The sequence below is a fragment of the Aquarana catesbeiana genome, linkage group LG07 (assembly GCF_042186555.1).
Source record: "Aquarana catesbeiana isolate 2022-GZ linkage group LG07, ASM4218655v1, whole genome shotgun sequence".
In the NCBI taxonomy this organism is placed as follows: domain Eukaryota; kingdom Metazoa; phylum Chordata; class Amphibia; order Anura; family Ranidae; genus Aquarana; species Aquarana catesbeiana.
Window position 1 is genome coordinate 236,812,198 of NC_133330.1, and position 25,562 is coordinate 236,837,759.

Sequence of the window (25,562 nt, forward strand, 5' to 3'; positions counted from 1 at the left end):
TACTGCAGCCGGGAAGAAGCTGAAGTTTGGAAGCAGAAAGTGGAGGAGGGCAGGAGTCAGATGCCAGAGTCTGCTGAATGCTGAGACCAGGTAAGGCAGAGAAGAAGGGGTGCTGTGGCTACACAGAGAAGTGGAGGATCTAGCAGAGAAGTACCATCCTCCCTCCCTGCTGCAGACTGCTGAGACGAGGGGGGTGCCGCAGCTGCTGGAGGGGTACGAGGGCCACATGAAATGGCCTGGTGGGTCGTATTCGGCCGGTGGGCCTTGTATTTGACACATGTGGTCTAGGGCAGTGGTTCTCAACCCTGTCCTCAAGTACCCCCAACAGGCCATGTTTTGGGATTTTCTCTTAGATAAAATAGCTGTCCGAAATACCAAGCCATTTAACCACTTCAGCCCCGAAAGGTTTTACCCCCTTAATGATCAGGCCATTTTTTTGCAATACGGCACTGTGTTTATTTAGCTGACAATTGAGCGGCCGTGCAACGCTGTACCCAAATAAAATTTATGTCCTTTTTTTCCTACAACTAGAGCTTTATTTTGGTGGCATTTGATCACCTCTGTGGTTTTTATTTTTTGCGCTATAAAAAAAAAAAAAAACAACACCGTGAATTTTGAAAAAAATATATATATATATTTTCTGTTATAAATCATACCCAATAAAAAAAAAATAAAAATAATAAGATTGAATTTCTTCATCAATTTAGGCCAATATGTATTCTGCTACATATTTTTTGGTAAAAAAAACTCCAAGCAGCATATATTGATTGGTTTGCGCAAAAGTTATAGAGTCTACAAAATGGGGGGAAAATTATGGCATTTTAATCATATATCTATTTTTACTACTAATGGTGGCTATTAGCGATTTTTAGCAGGACAGCCATTGCGGCAGACAGATCGGACATCTGACATTTTTGATACTTTTGGATCCAGTGACATTATTACAGTGATCAGAGCTAAAAATATGCACTGACATTGTACTAATGACACTGGCAGGGAAGGGTTTTACATCAGGGACGATCAAGGGGTTAATTGTGTTCCCTGGGTGTGTTTACTAACTGTATGGGGGATGGGCTACCTGGGATAACAGATCAGTCTTCCTGCATAGCAGAAAGACAGGATTTCTGTGTAATCCCCTGTCAGAACAGAGGTCTGCCTTGTTTACTTCGGCAGATCCCCGTTCTGTCTCTGCGGGGAAAGATCACAGGCGGCCCGGCGGACTATGCTGATTTGCTCCCCCGCTAGCCAATCGGTGCACGCGTCCATAGAAGCTAGTGCACGAACCGCCATACCAGTACGGCAATTCACGCAGCCAAGCCACCTTGTCACCGTAAAACTGCGGCAGCTGGTCGGCAAGTGGTTGAAGCACCTGTGCAAGATAAAGGAAAACCTGCAAACATGGGCTGTTGGGGGTACTTGAGGACAGGGTTGAGAATCACTGGTCTAGAGCATCTGACTTGTCATGTGGACATTTGCCAAAAGCTGGAAGTAAGATGAGTATTCAGGGGGTTCTCGATCAGTATTTCTCAACCTTTTTTCAGTCAAGGCATCCTTTAGAATTGTGCACAATCTTGGGCGCACCAGTCTTACGGCTCATTCACACCAGGTGTATCTGTATGCGGGCACTTTTTTGCGCATTCCCATGTGTCATGTTTTAAATCGACTGATCTATGCACATGAAACATGCAAAAAGGTGCGAGCATGAATTTTTACTATGTATTTTAGTGGGTGTGAACGCACGTGCATTTGCTAGATCTGTGGGGAGGCCGTTAAGAATCAATCTCACCCGCTCGCGTCTGCAAAAGGCAGTACATTTCCTGTGTGATGAAGGTAAATGCATGATTTTGCACGCATTACACCTGGTGTAACCAATCCTCAAAAATTAGAAATGTAGTATGTGAGGCAGAGTTCAGTGGTCTGTAGTCGTAAATAATTCCCCTAAACACACACACAAAAAAAAAAAAATTTTTTTTAAATCCCCAGCTATAATAAATCTCCCGCCAAAATCCCCACTCCTAGCAAAACCCTCTCCCTCCAAAATCCCGCTCCTAGCACAAATACACCCCCGTCCCCCAGAATCCAGTGTCCGGAGCAACATTAAAGGCCTTCCCCACATTGTGGGGTCTGGGTACAACTTCCAAGGTTTACAGAGATTGCACAGATCTGGATGCACTGCTTCAGTTTGTGGCTTTAGCAGATAGTAGGGACTTGATTGAAGAATCCAAAGATAAAATAATAAAGGAAAAGAGATAAACTAGTTAGGCTAAGTTAATTCTCTGTGAATGCTTTAGGACCTGTTCAAAAACTGAGGACTTGCATAGTGTGGTAGGGTTTTAAGGGAGGTGTCCAGTGGGTGTGTCCTCAAAAGCTTTGCCAGTGTCCAATCACCTAGAGGTATAAGCCCATAACAAGGTCTACGAATACTTTACCTGTGTACACGTACTGTACATTTAAGATAAGCGTTTCATATTTCTTCCCATTTTTAACCTCCAAGCAAACTTAGAACAAATAAACTGATGTGGCAGCTTATTTTAAGGTTAAGCAGATCATAGCCAAATAGCCAATTAGACAATTCAGATCCATATAAACTTTAGTTATCAAAAGAATAGTAACTCTGTTTGGCACTTTTTTTTTTGTTAGATACACCACTACTGCCCTGATATGTCAGGAGGGCTAAACCAATATTAAAGTCTGTAGCTCTGCAGCTTCCCGTGTCACCCCATAGCCCTCAGCAGAATGAACAAGCTGTAGCACACACTGGTCAGGTGCACTTTGTACTCTGCCCCACTCGAAACTGGCTAAGATCCTTCCTTCAGTTATTAGCACCTGATGCAGCTCACAAAGAAACCAATGTAGACTACATTACACCCGCACTTAAAGAAAAGGCCATTCCAACTCTGAGCCTGATTTCTAGATGCACAGATTATGAGTACTTACTATACAGTTGGATTTTTGGGATTTTACTAACAGTATAGAAATAGACTCAATGGGGTAGACAACAGAGAGATTGACTGGGAAGTCCAGAACCTACAAACATTGCACGTTGGTCAGTATTTAATAGGTGACAGCTACATAATGCTGCACTATATTTAAGCTGGATTATACTAAATTGGCTGAAATTTAAGCCATGGGTGACCTTGTTGGTACCTTCAGGCTCAACAAACTGAATGAAAAGTCAAAAGGAGCTGATGAAACCGTATCAACCCAACAGTGACTGCATCCAATCAGATGCAGTCACTGTTCCAGGATTCAGACAGTTAAAGGTGCTGTAGCTGTCCGAATACAATAGCCAGCCATATGGCCTAGGCTTGTGCCACATCTGTATATTAAAATGGTTATTTAAAAAAAAAAACTGTTATACTTACCGCCACTGTTGCAGTGGATTTGACAGGGCAGCCCAGAGCCTCCTTTTCTCAGGTCCCTCTTCGCTTCTCCTAGCCCCTCCCTCCTGTTGAGTGCCCCCACAGCAAGCAGCTTGCTATGGGGGCACCCGAGCCACAGAACCCTGTGTCCATTCAGACAGGGAGCTGGTGTTCGGCCCCACCCCCTCTCTATCCTGATTGGCTGCCTTTGATTGACATCCGCGGGAGCCAACGGCACCGTTGCTGTGTCTCAGCCAATCAGGAGGAGAGTCCTGGACGGCCGAGGGACTCGTGGACATCGCTGGACAGAGATGGGGCTCAGGGTGGCTGCTACACACAGAAGGCTTTTTATCTTCATGCATATGCATGAAGATAAAAAAACCTTCTGCCTTTACAACTTCTTTTATAACATTGATAATCAGAAAAAAAAAAGTACCAAACATAAATCTATATGATAAAAGACAAATTTTATCTCAAACATACATTAGGATCAGGGTGGATTTGATTTAAATCAAGTCGATTTAAATCATAATTTTTAAAGAGCAACCGTCATTTCTGTCCTGTAGCGGCTCCTCCTCTGACCCACTGTTGACTCACTGACAGTCCCATTCATTTTAATGGGACAGCTGGTGATGTGGCAGTGACATAGCGGATGTGGTGGCAGCAGGAGAGTGGATGCCCGCTAACAAGCGCTGCCATGATGGATCTGAAATAACAGGTACTCTTTAAGTGTAAGGACTTACTGGTAGTTAGAATCTTTAATATTTACAAACAAAATGAAGGTTTCCTATTTAGAATAATAAGCTGTCAGGTTAGTAAAACAGCAATATCTGAACCGATTGAATCATACAGTTTATATTGTACATAGATTTGCAAAACAATGGGATAAAGGAATATACCTGAACTTTATTTTATCTCATGGTTACTGTGAAATTGTGTGAATGCATCAATGCAATGCAGGTCATCCCAGTTTGCAGAATTTGGATTCATTGAATGAGTTTACCAAAAATGTAAATATTGCAGAATATACAGCCTCATGCTACATTTCATGCTGAATAAACTAAATTATTAATGTATCTTAAATAGAAAACTATCTTTAGATAGATTTTTACTCCAAAAGCATTGTATTAAAATAAATGTTTTAAAATAAATAAATCGATTTAGAGCAAAAAAAAAAAAAAAAATTAAAAAAAAAACAAAAAAACATTGATTTATATCCATCCTGATTAGGATACAAGTTTTTTTTTTTTTTTTAAACATCAAAGAATTTTTAATGAAAATTTCCAATACACCAAGACCCTTTTAATACCTGCATCCTAACTGATGTACACTGGAGATAGAAAATGGTCTTACATTTATGTTTCGCTCCTTAAAGTCTGATTATCTACTTTAAACGTTGTAGGAAATCTATGCATGGATGGTTAGCATTACTTTTTTGTGTCCCCAGGTTTGCTTTAAAAAACTTTTATGATAACTGGATGAACGCGTGGTCGAATCAAGTAAATAAGTTTTACAACTTGCTTCAGTTCATTACCCTCTCTTTATGTAGTCTTAACTGTGCCACAGAAATAATTTAAAATGCAATTCTGACCGAAGAACAGTTTTCAGCTGTTTAAACAAAGTCACACAAAGCTTTGACAATGATCCACTCAAAGAAAACTTGTGCTGAGGAAGCATGCAGGCCAACACTGTTGGCCCTTCTTCTTGAGGCGACAGCCAGCTGTCATTTTGTATCAGTGGTTTGTGTACTTTGGGTCACTATGTGGATCAGGAGTTCTTGATCACTATGCCGGTCACAGTTTAGTGAAAGCAAATATTGAATTCAGAGACAGGTAGGCAACTAGCATTTTTTCAGAAGAAGATGGTCAGCAATTGTAGCCTCTGTAACTTTCGGCACAAGTTTCCTTCAAAAGAAAAAATGTCATGAAGTAGCAATTATCAAATTTACTCTGAATTTGGTAAACATAGGCTTTTATCAGAGGCTAAAAGCCTAAAAAGTAACACTATATAGAAAATCCAAACAGACAGCCTGCCATAATGTAGATGTGTTTGTTATACAGCCCACAAAGAACCATAACTATTCAATGTGGAGGAGAAGATGAAGAATCTTGCAAGCTGTCATCACATCCAACCTGCTATTTAGCCACAAAACATACAAGTAGTTAAGCAGTGACGTTCACGTTGGCAGGATGGGACACAGACCAGCACACTTTGCTTACCATCCTTAACGACCACTGAACCGTTCCACAGCAGCAGAAAGAAATGGCAAATTACTGAAAGATATTGCAGCGTTTTGTTCTAATATTCTGAGAAAAAGTCAGAGAACATATTGTAATCAGGCTTGTCCTGTCAAAACGGATGCCTTAGCTATTCAGTGCAACCTAACACTTTCACAGTGTGGAGACTAGGAAAATTATTCAACTGGACACTTACAGACAGGCATGGTCACCTGAGGCTGCTGATTCTGATGGCTTCAAAGCATGATGTAGGCAGATGACCACCAAAGTTAAAATAAAAAGACAAATGATAATTTTAAAGAGATTTTTTATTTCAGAAGAACACAGTGAAGACCATCTGAAATAACAGCCAGCAGGATGCTTGTGTAAGATCCCTAAACCATTGGACTAACAAGGAAATTAGCAGTGGTGTAAAGCAAAACTTCCAGTGAATGATCAGCTTATAGGTATAGTTTTAAATAGGGCTCATACTGAAGGCAGTAAGACCGTAGCCTTTGTTTATTATGCACATAATTTTTTAGGTCACTGAAAATAGGAACAGAGCAAAACAAAAAAATTTCACCTTTTAATGTAGGACATTATAGAATATCCACAATAAAAAGGTAAAAAAAAAAATATGAATATTCTTCCTATTAAAATTTCCTCTACTTAAATATTCAGCCTGCCAAAGATATTCTCCAGAAGATGGTAGCTTCTGGTTTGTTGTGCAGATCCAATGGCTTCAAAACATTGTGCTAATGAATCAGCTCACATCTGCAGATCAGGAGTTCAGACTTTTGATCCCACAGAAAGCCAGGCAACTAGCATCCTAAGGAGGGTAAGTCACAATATTTTGTTTAAAGTGACCCTGTCACCAAACCACTCTCCAACAAAAACCTTCCCATTGGAATATATGTCCATTGAATATATTTTATACATGCTTTTACCAGTAACCTCCCACCCTCCCCGCTTGAGCAGACCTCCAAAAGCCGTATTAATGGTGCTACGCACCACCATTTTAAACGTGAGGCCAGCAGCCACAGCAGTTGTCACTTCTCCCCCAGCTACTATATAAAATTCTATGTAGGAAGATGAGGGCCAAGGGCACTGGCCGTCACAGAGTGTAAGTAGAGATGTGCGGGGAAGGGAGGGAGCTGTTCTAAGGAATTGACTCTTTCTGGAGTAGTCAAATCTTCTAGCAAGTTTAAAAGGCAGATTGAATATGTAAAGAAAAATTGTGTTTTAATTTTTTTTTCATACAGCAAGATATGCATAGTGTAGTAAAATGCATGTACAGTGGGCATAGAAAAGAATCACCCCCTTTAAAATATTCACGTTGTTGCTTTGCAGCCTGTATGTATCTGCAGAGTGTAATTGGATTGCATTTCTCCATTTCCAGTGTCACAAGAGAATTCTAATGATCAGAATAAATCAAACTGGGGCTGCATTATTTGAATTCCTGGAATCCACTAGTTACAAGGATCATCAATCGCTAGTTGTTTTCACACATATTTAATATAGCTCTATGTACTGTATCACACAGCATGCACACTTCAAACATTGTTTACAGCAACCAAGTCCAGATCATGTCATGCATGTCACTGCAAACTGTAACAAAAGCTGCAATTTTTAGAAAACATTTTAATTTTCAAGTTTTGAATTGATGGAAAACCTATAGAAGCATTGTGTAACACTCAGATCTGCAGGAGTCTGTTGTCAAAAGGTATAAAACACACACCATGACCTCAGACAAGCAGACCTCTGTGCACCAAGCTGAAAGAATGTCATTTCCAGAAACATGTTCTAAAGTAGTGACAAGGACTCTTTAGAGGTGGGTAGTATAAATTAACAGCTTAGAATGAATATAACTGTGGTTCCATGTATTTTGTTACCTGGAGACCAGCAAAAATACTTTATGCTCGGAATTTATATACAAGCATGAGAAAATGCATCAGTTCAGCCTGGTTGTAGGGAAAAAAATGCACTTCCTAACACTCAGCACACAGGCTCTGTATACTTACGGCTCTCCTGAGACCTCTGAAAGAAGCTGTCCTCTGCTTGCATACATGCACCTCACTGACACTATAATGGAGTAGTTCCCTGTCTAAATAGGTACACTGGGACCCATTGAATCCATATGCTCCAGGCGATGGGCATTTAGGGGGTATAGTCTAGCAATGGGATACAGAGAAAATATATGTGGCAATTAAAATTGTCCATTACAATATTAAGAACTTTCTGACTAGATCACACACACTATATAGCCTGTATCAGCCACATCCCATCTAAAGAAGATGCTTGTCAAATATGAGAATCAAAATGAGTAAGCTGGAGAATCGTTATCAAATATAGTCTGTAAAATGGTATCAAGAATATCTATTCTGTCTCAAGAAAACTTTGCTGGGAGCAATTACAAATGGAAAAAACATTTACACAATGAAAAACTGTTCAGTGCTACATTACAGGCACAAATATGCATTTTTTAAACAGTCTGACTTAAAGTGGTGTTCCACCCAAAAAAAAAAAACATTTGGCAATTTTTTTTTTTTTTTTTACTCCCCTCTAAATGCCTGTTGCTAGAGGGTCCCCCGTAGTCTGCCTCCTTCAGTGCCTGGGCTGGTGACATCACTTCCCCCTCGGCGCAGGAAGGGCTCAGATCTGCCCCCTTCCACTTGTCAATCATATGGGACACGTGACAGGTCCCATATGATTGCGCGGCGTCGCTCAAGCATGCGCAGTGGATGTCCAGCTACGAAGCCACAGTTGAGCGCCCACAATTGCAATGCCGGCGCCGCCGAACGAAGGGGGAGACGAGCGGGGCTTCCGATCCCCCACATCGCTGAACCCTGGGACAGGCAAGTGTCCGATTATTAAAAGTCAGCAGCTGCAGTATTTGTGGCTGCGGACTTAATTTTTTTTTTTTTTTTTTTTTTAGCGGGAACACCTCTTTAAGTTGAGATTAGGACAAATGGCAAAACTGCCCTTCTAAAAAGGAAACTCGGCAAGTCTGTTCCAAAATGTATATTTTAACGATAGGATTCTAATAGGGCATATTTCACACTGGCCGCTATATACCACCATTCTTTTCTCTGCCCATTACTACATGGAGACTCATTCTTCCTGCTACAGAAGGGAAAATATCAATAACCCGGCCATAGAAAAATTGCTTGATTCCCCCATAAACAGTGTTGTTGGAGGAATTCCCCCGTGGAGCCACCCGTCTATGGCTGGCTTTAACCACCAAAATGCAAAATAAATTGAAACTCTGGCTGTAAAAGTGAACACCTTTCAAAAGAGTGTAGCGATTGAAAGGACTTGGAAACAGAATTCTAGAAATATAGTATATGAGCCCTTGAAGCCCTGTAAGTTAATCAGAATCTGAAATATCAGTTTTCGATTGATTAATCACAAAGTGAGCATTTCAAAAGTTACTACAGGTCTACTGAGTTCACTTTTTACTTTCACAGCTTACCAGTTGCTAGCTATAGTGTTCTTGTTTGAGCATACAGAACTACTAGCTGCACACACTAGAGCAGGGGTGTCAAACTCAATTTCATTGTGGGCCGCATCAGCATTATGATTGTCCTCAAAAGGACCAAGTTGTATCTGTAAGATTAGATGTCCAGCGCATCCCCTCCCCTTACATTAGATGTCAAGAGCCACTCCACCATCAGAAGTTGAGTCCCCTACTCTCCCTAACATCACAGTGCACCCCCTTTCCTTATGCTGATGCTGGGAAGACGCTGGATGCATTGCTTGAAAGCAGAAAGTAGGGGTCTGGAGGAGGACCAGAGGAGGGCTGGAGCTCTTCTGCAGCTGCAGGAGAGGTGTGAGGGCCACATGAAATTGCCTGGAGGGCCGGATTCGGCCCGCGGGCCTTGTGTTTGACACCTGTGCACTAGAGCATGTGAAAGCCTTTTTTTTTTACCTTCTGGAGATGTAGAAACCACAAGGTAGGTCAGTCATAAACTCGCCAAGAAGTCCAGAGTTCCATCAACACAGTTGGTCCCATTCTCACCAGTAGGCACGTGGGCACCCGCTAGTGAGCATTGCGCACACACAGCGGGTCTGTGTGAACTGAGGTAATAGGACAGAAGGCAAACTGTCCTGTCTTTTCATTGGGATGGCAATAGACAACTCTGTCTAACGAGGCTGGTGTGAACCAACCCTTTTTTTTAATAAACTAGCTAATACTACAAAACTGATAATATAATCTAGGGTAAGGGATTCTTTTCACCTTTATGCTGGCTTCAGACACGTGCAGTTTGGTAAATACATTTTTTACTTCATATGACCGCAATGCACATTTACACCAGAGGCTTCAGAAAGCAATAGATTTGGCTGAGTCAGGGATCCAATAAAGCTTAGCTGCCACTTAACCAAAACTTTACAGTACAGCAAGCCAAGCAAATGGATCCATGTTATCATCTTCCCTATATTAACTTATAAACAAAACTCAGAGCTTTTCACAGCGAATGATGTCAAGATCATTCCTTTTATCTTGATAAGGTTAAGATGGTGGTACGTCCATGCCTAGGCATGCTGAGCACAGCAAGAATCTCTGCCTTTTTCTGAAATTTTACAGACTGCGGTCAGAACTTGCTTCTGCTTTTTTGCAATTAAATATTACCCAACTTCCCCAATCTGTGAACTAACATATAAAAGAAAATACTGGCTTGCTTAGGCTGGTGAAACAAATGGATTAGGGAAAATGTATATTTTTTCGAAGTACATAAAATGCCTATTTTTCTATGTACATGTGTACTTGTACAAGTGTTTTCTCATTCCTCTAAAAGCTGGCTACTAGCAGCCACTCCCAGTGCTAGTGTGAGGTATTGTATTTCAGTACAGCAGCAGACTTTTATTATTATTATTAATCCTACGTATCCCTGGCTTAGTCTGCATACCAGCCAGCACTTATTTGTACACAGCAACAGGTGATTTCAGTGTTGTGATGGATCAGATAAGATGCCTATTTAGTATTCCTAGGTTTTATACTAACAAAGTCTATATTTTTTTGTGTATACAAGAAGTGCTTCATTAACTCCTTGCTCAAAATGGCCACCAGCTGCACCCCCTCCCATCATGTGAAAGAATGTGAAGACCAAGATGGCGCCTTCTCCATGACTACACCCAAAAAAACAGGCCTGGAGGAGGCTCACCCTATATGGACATGGCCAAATCACAAGCTACTAGAATCTAGATAACGCCACAGGATAACTCACGCACATATAAAACCCTGTGTAACCAGGAAGAATAAAGGAGCATCACGTATCTGAACACTCTCAGTGTGTGGTTCTTCATGATGCATGGCCTAAATTAGGACAGGGACAGATACTCAGACTATTAGTCTGAACCATTTCAGCTGGCGCCCAACGTGGGGCCCCAGGTTGTGAACCAACGGACAGCCGATCGCAATGACGCCGAGGTGGATCAACGCGGACGGGCTGGAGACTGATCACCTCCAGAGTACGGCAAGACATACTTTTTAGTATCTTACCAGTACGTGACCCATCTCCATTGTTGGTCTATCTCTGTGTCTGATGTAGTTGCCGGCGGTCACCAGAGACCGGCAATTGCTTGCCCAGGGTCTAAAGTCTGTGGCAAGGGGGGTGATGGATGGAAAAGCCATCACTCCTCTGACGTGCAGCACAAAAGATTTCCAAGGCACATATGGACAGATTAGTTAGGATGATTAGGGACAGTTGAAAATAGTCATTTAAAGGGGGGACTGTGATGGATTAGGGAAAATGTATATTTTTTTCTAAGTATATAAAATGCCTATGTTTCTATGTACATGTGTACTTGTACACAGCAACAGGTGATTTCAGCGTTGTGGCGGATCAGGTAAGATGCCCATTTTCTATTCCTAGCTTTTATACTAACAAAGTCTATTTTTTTGTGTATACAAGTGCTTCATTAACTCCTTGTTCAAAATGGCCACCAGCTGCACCCCCTCCCATCGTGTGAAAGAATATGAAGACCAAGATGGCGCCTTCTCCGAGACTACACCCAAAACCGGCCTGGAGGCGGCTCACCTTATATGGACATGGCCAATCACAAGCTACTAGAATCTAGATAACGCCACAGCATAGCTCATGCACATATAAAACCCTGTGTAACCAGGAAGAATAAAGGAGTATCACGTATCTGAACACAGTCTCAGTGTGTGGTTCTTCATGATGCATGCATGAATGCATCAGAATACAAGGCCTAAATTAGACGGGAACAGATACTCAGACGATTAGTCTGATCCATTTCAAAACTATTTAGGTATTTTTCATCTCTTTATCTTCAAGGCTGGGTTCACACATGCTGCGGCCGCAAATCACAGCAGGGGGTCCTGGTGCATCGATTTAGGTGCGAATCAGGTCCGAATTTCTGCCTGAATTCACACCTGATTCAGAGTCAAAGACGCACAGGACCCTTATCAAATGCGGGCCGCGGCCGCTCCTGAGGTGTGTGAACTGGCTCCATTGAGAGATGGTCACACTCTTCTGTTAATGCAGAGAAACCCACATCCAATTTACATAAGTGGGAACCCAGCCTGAAGAATTATGTAGTAAAGTGAACATCGAATGCAGTATGTTGTCAGGTCTATTCCATAAATACTTACTAGTGGATATGAAATATGTTAATTGGACCTCCAGAGTTTAAATACATTTAGGTTTCACCTGTCAAAAGATTTGTAATGTTGGCCAGCCATCTTTACAGCACCTGGGTCAGAAGATGGTGCTAATTTAATATGTAATGATTAGGATGGAGCAACAAGTGCAAAGCAGAGGTGAAATAGAAAAACACAATGCTGGACCAGAAAACAAGAGCATCCCCTGTTTGGCTACACATTATTTAAGAAATAATCCTTTCGCAGGAAAAAACGTAAATGTGTACTGTATATGTAATACATTTGTGTACATAGTAAACATGCAGGATCCCCTGCGCTACTATGTGTGCTTACGATCTCAAGTCTATGATAAATGTGTATGGGTTGTGCTGCTCAACACCTATGTTTGTTCCCACAAATGGTGACAAACCTTGAAAAAATAAAAGGGGGAGCACTAACCCTCTTCAATGTGAAAATAAAAACCAGGTAAATTAAATTAAATAGTATTAATGGTAATCTCTTAGATAAAATATAAGTGCAAAGTAAGAACCTCAATCTCTCCCATTACGTAACTTAAAGGGGTTGTAAAGGTTAGTGTTTTTTTTAAACATGTCCTACTTACCACCTCTGTGCAAGGGTTTTGCATATGTTGACTTTTTTTTTTTTTTTTTTTTTTTTTTTTTTACTATTCTGTGAACCTAGACCTTTGCAAGTGGTTGTCTTCAAAAGATGATATAAAAAATAAGCGAATGCAAAAACGATAGCTTAAATGCCTGTTTATATGATTTGCATTAGAGCAGAGGTGTCAAACTCAAATTCTTCAGGGGGCCACTTTAGCAATATGGTTGTCCTCAAGGGGCCAGTTGTATATCAAAGACTATGTATCTACTCTTTATCATATTAAATAATCACCTCTGCATTTAATTATTACTAATTTTTATTTTAAGTAACGAGCGCAGGGTTCAGGGTTGCGCTGCGTAGAGCGCAGGGTTCAGGGTTGCGCTGCGTAGAGCGCAGGGTTCAGGGTTGCGCTGCGTAGAGCGGACGGTTCAGGGTTGCGCTGTGTACAGGGCGCAGGGTTCAGGGTTGCGCTGTGTACAGGGCGCAGGGTTCAGGGTTGCGCTGTGTACAGGGCGCAGGGTTCAGGGTTGCGCTGTGTACAGGGCGCAGGGTTGAGGGTTGCGCTGTGTACAGAGCGCAGGGTTCAGGCACTGCCCTGCCCCCACTACCAGACATATTCACCCCCCCCACCCCACCCCCCGCAACTACTGCCCTGCCACTCACCACTAACAGACCTCCCCACTGACAAACCACCACCTCCCAACTAACACCCATTCCCCAACTACTGCCCCCCCACTACCAGACCACCACCCCCTGTGAAATCCCCAGGGATAAGTACTTAACTTTTGGCAAGTGGTTCATCCAGCCTGTGTGTTCTCTGTTGCAGCCTTTGCCTGCGTGCCCGGCTGACCACTCAGCATGTAAAGGAGTTAATTTTACTAAGCTGCCTGTTCAGGCTGCAGCATCTCTGCGCTCGGCTTGTATAGCCTGGAACCAGCACATGCGCAGTAACAGGAGGGGATACCGATCTTGCTGGACTCGCAGAGACCATAGCTGTTACTGTATACATAGAAGTTTCTGTGTTTACAGTGACGGCAGGAAGAGCGGGTGAGAGCCGGAGGCCGTTGCGGGCCACATGACAAGGCCTGGCAGGCCAGATTGGTCCGCGGGCCTTGTGTTTGACACCTGTGCATTAGAGTGTATGCCAAGCAAAAAAAAAACAAAAATAATAATACACAGCATGTGTGTGGACTGAGTTCACAGCACAAAGGCTAATCATTCTGTAGTCCAAAATGAGAACCAAAAAAAAAAAATCTGTAACAAAGGTAACAGTGGTACAACAAAAGATCAAACTACACTACAGGCATTTGCTCAAAGTGCCTCTATACTGCTGGACAAATCCAGGACTAAAAATTGCACAGGAAATGCACAGAGATTCTGTCTAATAACTTTCCTTTGAATGATGAACCTAGGTTAAAAATGCTACAGAGTAAGCAGGATTGTTCTATTCTTACCTTGGGTTTCTTTCCAAAGAGCCACAACTTCCCCTTAGCCTTGCCCATTGTAATCTTTGGGTCATTCCGCATTACTTCCTGTTTTGGGGTACTGATGGTACCATCTGAAACTGTCCTGTAAATGTGTAGACTGTAATCTTCAAACGGGTAGTCCACAGGGGGTTCAAAACCAGATTTAAAGCAGTCCACCACAATCTGAGAGTCCTGTATCAAAATACATTGGTTAATGATATATCCAGAAAACCTCAACTTTTATATTGACACACAAACACCATAAGAACTTCAGCATTAGTGTAAACCACAATCTAATCTGTCTGCATTCCATTAGGTTTCTTGGTCAGCCAGTGACCCCACATGTGCGAACATAACACAACCAACCTGCCCAAGTCAAATGCTATTCATCTGATAAGGAAAGCGGTTTTGGCACAATGAAGCTATACACAGTATAAACTACAGCCTTACATCTCTGCAACGGATTTGCTGTGAGCTACAAGAATGTTTTTTTTTTCCCTGCGCACTTCTCATACACAAGCCGCGTTAAAGCTGAACTGAAAGGACGTTATAAGTATAAGTATGTCATATAGGTTTCGGCATTACCTATAATTCTTTCTTTTGAGTGTACACTGTCATGCATGCATCGTTTAGTGAACATTCTCTGCATGCCCTGGGTACCAGGATGAATGAACTCCCGCATGCATGTGCAGGGTTACATCATCTTGGGCCAACCAATCAAGATAGCCAAAGATGCTGTATGTAGACAGAAAAAGGATAGGTCACTATGCTCGCAATGGTGACAGATCGACAATGGACATTGCAATCATTGCATCACTGTAGAGCCGAGTAGCTTTGGCAGTTGAGTATGCCATTTTATGCAAATATGCTGTGCAAACGTGCACATTAGGGCAAAATCTTTCAGGTAGACTTTAGTACTGCTTTAAGGCTAGAGCAGTTGCATGTATAAGTTTCTAAATGTGATTATATGTAGTTATTTCCTTTTAATTCAATGAAGCGGTAAACAAACATTTGACAAAGAATATATCCCTTTTAGTATGTTTTATTTATAGGTTTAATGGTACACTATACTTTTGGAATTGGCAACGTATTCACCACTTTTAGATTTATTTACGGGTTAAGTGCCGGTTCACACTGCTGCGCTGTGAATTTGTTCTTTTTTTTGTCCTGTATGAGGTGCGATTTTACTGCAAATTTAAACGTGAATTTCAGGAGTTGGACATAGCTGCGACTGATGTTCTAGCCAATGGAATCATAATGTACAAAACAAAAGGTCAACTTCCTGTGTACTTCCTGGTTTTTGTGGAGAGTAGTGTGGTGGAATTCGCACATATCTGAACCAACAATGCAATTCCAGAACGATTTACATTGATGTCTATGGAGACTAAATTCGCAACGCAGCGCTGTAAACTCGCACAAGACCCTTTTTATTGCATGGCATTTGTGGAGGAATCGCAACGCATGTATGTGAACGACCGTCATTGAAAACAATGACTTTATGGATGACATGCGAATTTAGAATGTTTTTGACGCATCACATTTGTTATGAACTCGCATCAGTGTGAACCGGCACTTATTGTTTTGTGCTCTTTTGTTCCTGATGAAAGAATTGTGAGCCCCCAAAACACCGCAGCTTTTACCTTCTGATCTTTCATAAAGGTTATTAAATCTATATTGTACTTATCACTCTTACCTTTTACATGTACTTTTGGACAGCTCCAAGGACCTATAGGGACAGCCCATATCATAGAAAGTTGCCACTTAAACTAAAAACCACACCTGAATATATTTACCTTTGGGTTCAGTATTTCACCAACATTACTATTTGTTAGGGAATTTATGACCTCTTATAATGCCTAGCATATTTTCCCTCATGCCCCACTTGCCGATATACAAGCTTCATTTTTGTGTTGAGTTCCAGACAGATATAAGATATTAGGACTGACAGTTTAGCAGTTCTTATATTAGCGGACATGAAATGCCAGCCTAAACTACATGAGAGCTGTGAATCCCCTCTGCAACTCCCAGACACTCACCCTGCGTTCATCTACAGACTTGGCAGCCTGTACCATTCCTTCTAAGCACTTGGAGATAATTGGGATAACTTTACGCTCTGCATCAGCAAAACCTTTGTAACACTCGCTCAGCTTCACAGTCCTCCGTTCATCCATTTCTTGAAGGTGCTGTGAAAGGAAAGCATGGGGTTACATCAAACATTAAAGGGTCACTATGGTGAAAAGTACACATTTTGAAAAATGAATATTTCATAGAGCTATTCTGAGTGTAATGAACACACTCACATTACTGCAGGACAAAATCCTGATTTAGGTGACACTTATGTTAAAATTTAATAAAACAAAAGTACAATGTGGAAAATACAAAATTCCAAGCAGGCAATTGGCAAGCAGCCTTCATTATTCACTACAGGTCCTCTAAGCAAATAGGTAAGCAATGAGCATAAACTAAGGATTCTGTAGCGGTCTAGGTCAAGGCTGCAATAACCTAATGCCACAGCACTAGAAGGATAGAAGGAAAAAATATTTTTTTTCGTCATACTTGCCTGTAAAATCTTTTTTTTTTAGTCATGGGACACAGAGTTAGGCGAATATTTATTACCTACTGGGTTATATGGAGGGAGGGAGGTGGGGGGTGGAGGGAGGGTTGGGGGGGTGCGGGGGGGTGGGGAAAGGGAGGGGCTCTTCAACGAAATGGTGTCATGAGCTTGTACCACAAAGTGAAGAACATAAATGAGAGTGAGTGAGGATGTCCAGTTTAAAAATTATCTCTTATAACGTCAGGGGCTTGAATTCCCATGTAAAACGTGCTAATATCCTATGTGAACTGAAGTTATTGAAAGCCGAGGTGGCGATGCTTCAAGAGACACATCTAAGCGCCAGCAAGAATCAAAAAATCTATTCTAGAGATTTCCCAGTATGGTGCCACGGTGATTCACCAATAAAAGGGGCAAGAGGAGTTGCCATAGGGTTTGCCAGGGAGACCAGGTTTGAACTGGAGGGACTGGCCTACCCGGAGGGTCGGTTTCTCTTCTTAAAAGGCAAAATCAACGGCTCGAAGTGCTCCCTGGCAAACATCTATGGGCCAAACAGAAACACTTATAGAAAAGTAATAGGTATATTGGCAAAATTTGAAGAATTTAAGACAGGGAAGGCTATTATTGCGGGAGACTTCAATTTATGTTGAGACCCTGGAAAGGATTGCTCGTCACATGTCCGGGGGATGGAAGGAGCATGGGCAGGTAAATTCAAAAAGAAGCTGCAACAGCTCCAGCTGGTAGACGTATGGAGGATCCAGCATGGTGATACAAAGGACTATATTTTTTATTCCCCCATACATGTGACGTATTCGAGACTTGAGTTCTTCCTGATTGAACATAGGTTGCTGGAAGATGTCATGGAGGTAGTTATCGGTAATATGACGTTTTCTGATCATGCACCGGTGAGTTTACAAATAAAAATAGGGGAAACTCATATACAAGGCTCAGGGTGGAGGTTGAACGAAGATCTGTTACAAGACAAAGATACTTTAAAGAGAATCAAGGAAGAACTGGAGTGGTACTTTAAAATAAATGTGCCTGGGGAGGTAAACGAGGCTACAGTTTGGGAGGCCCACAAAGTGTATATCAGGGGCATATTTATGATGGTAGGTACGGGAAAAAAAAAGAAAAAGAAAAAAAAGGAGACGGAAAACAGAAAAGTCAGCCTTAATAAAAGAAATCCAAGAACTAGAGCAACAACATAAAACATCGGGAGAGAGGGAGGCTTGGATAAACCTACTAAAAAGAAGAGAAGAGCTGAGGGCTTGTACAGAACAGGAAACGCGAAAAATCTATAACCTGGTCAAGAAAGATAGATACATTAACGGTAACAAACCGGGTAAGCTCCTTGCCAGGGCCTTGAAAAAAAAGAAAACGAGTAATTTTATAGAAAAAATTAAGACCAAATCAGGTGAAATTAAACACAAAACGTGCGACATCGCGAAAGCATTCCAAGATTTTTACGGCGAGCTGTACGCAATGAATGCAAATAGCTCACACGAGTCAAATAGACGTAAGCGTGAGGACAATAAAACTTTTTTGAAAGAGGCGAAATTAACAAAAATCACGGAAGACGATAAAGCCATATTAGATGCCCCGATAACTGAGCAGGAACTTAAGAAAGCCCTACAGGATACTCCAAATGGGAAAAGCCCAGGCCCTGATGGGCCGACTGTCCTTTATTATAAAAAACTACAGGAAATATTGATTCCCATAATGTGTTCATATATGAATGGGATAGGGGAAAACTGGGAGACGAGGAAGGAAGCATTAGAAGCAAGCATCGCCATTATCAGGAAAGAAGGGAGAGCTAGCACGTTATGTTCTAGTTACAGACCCATTTCTCTCCTGAACGTTGACACGAAGCTATTTGCAAAGATTTTAGCCGACAGATTGAAAAAGATAATTAATGAGATTGTCCACTCTGACCAAGTGGGCTTCATGCTGGGTAGAGAAGGGAGAGATAATGGCATTAAAACGTTATTGGTGACCCGGATAACGAAGGATAGGGGAGCCCCAGGTCTACTCCTGTCGATGGATGCCGAAAAACCTTTCGACAGGGTAGACTGGAGCTTCATGTGGGACACTCTTGAGGAGATTGGCATAGGTAATAAAATGCTCAGTAAGATAAAAGCCTTATACACTTTCCCTACAGCAAGAGTTAAGACGAACGGCACGCTCTCCGAACTTTTTATAATGCACAACGGCACTAGACAGGGGTGCCCACTTTCCCCGCTGCTTTTCGTGCTGACGTTGGAACCTTTATTGGCTAAGATAAGACTCAGTCCGGATATCAGTGGGGTCAAAATTGGGGAAGAAAAGTATAAAATTGCCGCCTTTGCGGACGACGTCCTTTTGTACGTCACCCGCCCGAGGATCACCCTTCTGAAACCTGCTAGAGATCATCAAGACTTATGGCAGATTATCCAATTTCCGGGTTAACTCAACTAAATCGGAAATACTGGAAATAGTGGAGGATAAAGTAGGGGATAAGGCTTATCAAAAGAGTCTCCCATTTAAATGGGGGATAAAAGAGCTTAACTATCTAGGAGTTAAAATTTCTCCAGCAAAAGAGACATTGTTCCAAGCCAATTACATGGCACTTCTCAATGAGATTAGGACGGATTTGAATAGACTCCCACGCAACCAACTCTCATGGGGAGGCAGAATAAATTTACTCAAAATGTCAGTTCTCCCAAAAATCACTTATAAAATTCAAATGCTCCCAATTTCAATACCGCAGAGTTTTTTGAACAAATTGCACACTTTGTTTTTAATGTTTATATGGCGGGGGAAAAAAAACACGAATTAAGTTTGCACAACTAGTTAATGATAAGAGGAAGGGAGGGTGGGGGGCACCTGATATTAAAAATTATGTAGCCATAGTTATATCACGAATTTTAGATTGGGTGAAAAAAAATAAAGAAAAACAGTGGGTCAAAATAGAGGGTATAACGAGTGGGGTGGATTTGGGTAAAAATGTGTGGATACCACCACAGTTTAGAAAGCTGAGCACGAAAACACTGGATATCACCAAACACGCTTTAAATTTGTGGGATAAAATACATGATAGGGAGAAATGGGGGTATAACTCACCGTTAATCCCGCTTAAGGACATAGATTATTTTCTGCCTGGGAGGGAAGATCTGTTTGGGAGATGGATACTGAAGGAAGAGGCCCAATTAAAAGACATCATTAGTCAGGGCAAGTTGTGTACTTACCAGGAGTTAAAAGCAAAAGATAAATGGTTCACCATGGACTTTTGGAAATACAGGCAGTTGAAACATTTTTTGATACACTCCCGCGGCCAATAAGGTCGATGGAAGATCTTCGCCCCCTCGAAAAAGCGCTTCTGGAGAAAAAAGGGAGGGGAGGAGTGTCTAGGATTTATAGAATTTTGATTAAAATGGGAGAAGTGGAGTGCCCGATATTCCTTAGGAAATGGGAGGAGGAATTGGGAAATAAGATCAGTGAAAGGGAGGTGGGGATGCTCCTGGGAAGAGTGAACGCTACCTCAGTTAACTATAGGGTATCTGAGATGAATTTTAGAATCTTGGTGAGAATGTACATCACCCCGGATAGAGCACATAAAATACAGAAAGAAACATCGCAATTATGTTGGAGGGGTTGCAAGGACATAGGGACAATGGCGCATATATGGTGGCAGTGCCTGGAAATGAAAAAATTCTGGGGGGAGATAAGGAGTATTATTTTTGAGATCACCAGTATGAGGATCGCGGATGACCCCTGGGCGTGCTTACATCACGGGAGTAACATGCCCACAAAGAGGTATTTGAAATCACTGTTACCGCACCTCCTTAATGCTGCCAAGAGTCCTATTCCTAGACATTGGTTAAACAGAAGACGACCTACAATGCGGGAGTGGTTCAATAAAATAGAGGAAATTCACTGCCTGGAGTATCTGAGATACAGTGAGGGGTTAGAGATGGAAGAGTATGAAGAGACGTGGAGAGATTGGGTAAAATATAAGTCCTCCCCCCAAGCGGCCGAGATGTGGGAGATTGAGCCGGATAACTCACCCAATAGAAATTGAAACACTAACTCGAGCCAGACGTTACACACTCAAACAGGGTAAAAGAGAAGGAGGATAGAGATAGGTACAAGCCATGACCATTGTGGGAAGAGCTGGGGGGTAGGGTTGGGGGGGGGGGTAGGGTTGGGGGGGGGGGGGTTGGTGGGGTGGGTAATAGGGACCACTCGAGAGGGGGGGTAGGCTTTTGGGGTATAAAATCTTTTTATGGGGATATTTGCATTTCATGTTGTAATCATTATAACTTAATAAATGGATGACGAAAAAAGAGTAAGCCACAATGATGTCAAATTAAGGGATGAGATTGACTTGAAAGTTGAAACAATATCTCCCAAATAAACACTTTGCTGATGTGGAAAAAAAAAAAAAACAAAACAAAATAAGAAAAAAAAAAAAAAAAAAAAATAATTAAATGAAAGGCCGACACCACTTTTGGCAAAAAGGGTGGAACAGGTAACACGACCCTGTCGTGGTGAAGGGTCGAGTATGGTCCCCTTCATGAAAGGGCCGCCAGCTCCGACGCCCTTCTAGCCGAGGTGATGGCCATCAGGAAGGCTAGCTTGCGTGACAGCAAGTCTAATGGAATGTCCTTGATAGATTTAAATGGTTGTTTCTGCAACACAGACAGCACCAAGTTCAAGTCCCAAGGACACATAGGTGACAAAATGGGGAAAGAAAACGAGTTGCCCCCTGCATAAAGGTTTGGACCAGCGAATGGGAGCCTAAAAGCTTTTGAAAGAATACTGACAGGGCTGAAATCTGACCTCTGATTGTACTCAAAGCCATTCTGATTTCCACAGCTGACTGTAGAAAAGAATTCTCCCAATCACTTATTTCCGAGGATGCCATTTTTCACTAAGACATCCGAGGATGTCTTAGTGACAGCTTTTCTACCATTCATTAGGGTAGACACCACTGGTCCTGTGATGCCACGGTCCTTTAACACCCTGGCTTCAAAATCCATGCCATCAAATTTAGAGACTGTAAACTGGGGTAGAATATAGGACCTTGAGACAGTAGATCGGGGGGATGTGGAAGCGGCCACAGCTGTCTATTGTCAGTCTCACAATCTCCGGGAACCAGGGCCTTCTGGGCCAGGCTGGTGTCACCAGAATGACTGGAACCCCCTCTCCGAATCCTGCGCAACAAATGTGCAAGGAGAGGGATCGGAGGGAAAGCGTAAACCAGGGAGTACCGGCTCCATGGAACTACCAGAGCATCTGCTCCGATTGCCAGAGGATCTCTTGTTCTGGCTGTAGCTTGTTGTTGAACCTGGATGCCAGTAGGTCGACCTCTGGCCATCCCCAACGCTGGCAAATTTCCTGGAACACCCCTGGGTGTGGGGACATTCCCTCGGGCAGATCTGCTGGCGGCCTTCCAGTTCTCTACTCCCGGGATATGGACTGCCGATATTATTGGCACATGTCCCTCTGCCCAGGCTAGTATGTAGGTCACCTCCTTCAGAGCTGAATGACTCCTGGTACCGCCTTGGTGGCTTATATAGGCCACTGCAGTGGCATTGTCGGACTGAACCCTGATAGGACAGTCCTGAAGGTCCACTGTCCAGGACCGTAGGGCAAGATGTACTGCCCGCTCCTAGGACAGTGGCAGGTGTGGAGTTTGACTGGGGCGGTACATCTGTCAAACGGTAACGCAGGTGTCCTAAGACTAGCTCAGGGAGGACAGAAACCTCCTGTGATGGGCAGGATCTGTTCTGTCCTTGACCATTTCCCCTGAGCTGCGAGTCCCTCTAGGTTTGCTCCCCAGCCTGAGAGACTGGCATCTGTAGTCAGTACTCTCCATGTTACCGGGAGGAAGGATTTTCCCTTTTGCAGGTTCTGACCCTGCAACCACCAGTTTAGGCTTTGCCCGAGGAAATAAGAACATTGGATAATCCAGGGCTTGTCCTCTTCTGTTCCAAGCCAACAAGATATCATGCTGTAAAGGCCTGGAATGGAACTGGGCATAGGGCAATTCCTCGAAAGAGGACACCATCCTCCCTAGAAGACTCAGTCGAATGGAGGGTTGGCTGGTGCCCCTTATCTGACGCACCTGATCCTTCAGGGCACAGATCCTTATGGGTGGCAAAAAATGGGATTTTTGTACTCGCCATAAAATCCATTTCTCTGAGTTCATTGACGGACACGGCGCCTCCTTATTCTTGACCATTGGGTTATGTTGCCTCTCCAGGAGTAGGACTAGGCAGAACAAAAAACACCTGGCTACGCCCATGGGCTGTCCTCAGTCAGTATATAACCCCCTCCCTGCTCTAAATATTCAGTTTAGTAGCAAGCAGTAATAGAAGTATCAAAAACTCCATAGAGGATTGGGCGCTGTGTCCGTTGAACTCAGAGAAATGGATTTTCCCATTTTCTCTTTCGTTCGACGGACACAGCACCTCCTTAATCTCGACCATTGGGACATCCAAAAGCAGTGCCAAAGAAAAATGAGGGGTGGGCAAAATAACCCAAGGCTAACCACAAGCGCCCTAAGCAGGACATAGGAACCTTAACCGGGTCACAGGAGCGCCATCTGAAACAAAAAATGTTTAAAGAAAAAAACACCCCTTATGAGGGAACCCCCCTCTTAAACAGCAGCCTGCAAAACCTTGCGGCCAAAAGAAGCATCCGCAGATGCCAAAATATCTACCTTATAGAATTTAGTGAAGCTATGCACTGACAACCAAGTGGCCACCTTGCAAACCTGTGATATTGACGCTTGATGACAGAAGGCTCAGTAGAATGCACCATGACAGGGAAAGGAGGAACCCAACCCTTAATAGAATAGGCCAGTCACAGTCTGTCTGATCCATCTGGAAATGGTAGCCGAAGAAACGGCCAGCCCTTTCCTTGGTACTTGTGTAACCAAAAAAAAGTCTGACCTCCGGAATGAACCGCATCCAGGGTATGCAAAGCAAATTCCTTGGAATGAGACGGCTTGGGACACAAGGACGGCAACACAATGTCCTCATTCAAATGGAAGTCAGAGACAACCTTAGGCAAAAATGATGGACAGGGACGAAGAACCACTTTATCCCTATGGAGTACTAAGCAGGGACTACGACAGGATAATGCCAACTCCGAAACTCTGCGGGCCGGGGTAATAGCCTCCAAGACTACCACCTTCTGGGACAACGTAGGTTCAGGGAATCTCCCGAATATTCTCGAATGGAGGTTTCTGGAGAACCAATAGCACCAAGTTTAAATCCCATGGCGGCAAAAAAGACCATACAGGCGGAGCCACATGACAGACTCCTTGAATGAAGGTACAAACTAAAGAGTGAGTGGCTAGGGGTTGCTGAAGAAAGACTGCTAAGGCAAACACCTGGCCTTGATGGTGCTCAAAGCCAGCTTCTGCTCAACGCCCTGTTGAAGAAAAGCTAAGATCCGAGCCACAGAAAAGGATCAAGAATGAAAGCCAATTGACTCACACCAAGAAAATAGGATTTTTAATAACAGCTTACCTGTAAAAACCTTTTCTTGGAGTACACCACGGGACAGAGAGTCTTGTTAAATATTTAATGGGTTGTATAGCTCACCAATAGGTGATTGGACACTGGCACACCCAATGAAGAAAAGTCCCCCTCTATATAACCCCTCCCATAAGGAGAGTACCTCAGTTTTTGTAGCAAAGGAATAAGGATCCCATAAGAAGGGGGATCTCTGTGTCCCGTGGTGTACTCCAAGAAAAGGATTTTACAGGTAAGTTGTTTTTAAAAAGCCTTTTTTTTTTTTTTTTCGTACACCACAGGACACAGAGCCTTGTTAATTACTTAATAGGACGTCCCAGAGCAATGCTCAACTTGAGGGGAGGGAGACACAAATCAAAGCAGACCACCATCGGACGTGAAGACCTACATTGCTGCCTGCAGCACACTGCGCCCGAAGGCGGTATCCTCAAGCCCTCTTACATCCACTTGATAGAATTTGGTAAATGTATAGACTGAAGACCAGGTTGCAGCCTTGCAGTTCTGAGCCATGGAGCCTGGTGATGCACCGCCCAAGAAGCACTTACTGCTCTGGTCGAGTGCGCTTTCACACGAAAAGGAGGAATTTTCTGTTTCAAACCATAAGCTTGAATAATAACCTGCCAAATTCACTTAGAGATAGTAGATTTCGATGCTGCCTGGACCTTCCGGCAGAATAAACAAAACATCAGTCTTCCGTATCTGAGCAGTTGCTTTCAGATAGACCTCTTTTGCTCTCACTACATCTAGAGAATGCAATAGTTTTTCCTCCGCAGATTGCGGGTCTGGAAAAAAGGAAGGTAAGACAACATCAATTGATTTAGATGAAAACCCGACACCACCTTAGGGAGAAAGGTGGTGTGAGGACACAACACAACCTTGTCCTTGTGGACAATTAAATAAGGCTTTTTACAAGAGAAAGCGGCTAGTTCAGATACTCTCCTAGCAGAGGAGATAGCGACCAGAAAGGCCAATTTCCTACTTAAAAGGAGCAACGGAATATGGCGAATTGGTTCAAAGGGCTGTTTCTGTAAAACAGACAAGACTAAATTCAAATCCCACGGGCACAAAGGAGATCTAACTGGTGGATTTAACCACAATACCCCCTGAATAAAAGCCCGGACTAGGGAATGAGAAGCAAGTGGTCTTTGAAGGAACACTGATAGGGCCAAGATCTGACCCTTGATAGTGCTCAGGGCTAGTTTTATCTCTATCCCCAATT

General features: G+C 42.8%; 1 protein-coding gene across 4 annotated transcripts in view; it reads right to left on the reverse strand.

Moving 5' to 3' along the window:
- The window catches only part of FNBP1L (formin binding protein 1 like), a 305,643-nt gene that overhangs the window by 35,670 nt on the left and 244,411 nt on the right, over positions 1 to 25,562 (reverse strand). For 2 of the 4 annotated variants that reach the window (XM_073593121.1, XM_073593118.1), the window contains exons 8-10: positions 16,306 to 16,452; positions 14,258 to 14,461; positions 5,582 to 5,596 (exon numbers count right to left, since the gene is read on the reverse strand). In XM_073593121.1, the coding sequence (XP_073449222.1) occupies positions 5,582 to 5,596; positions 14,258 to 14,461; positions 16,306 to 16,452 (366 nt within the window). The remainder of the gene's footprint in view (positions 1 to 5,581; positions 5,597 to 14,257; positions 14,462 to 16,305; positions 16,453 to 25,562) is intronic. The other 2 variants (XM_073593122.1, XM_073593119.1) reach the window with 1 other exon arrangement.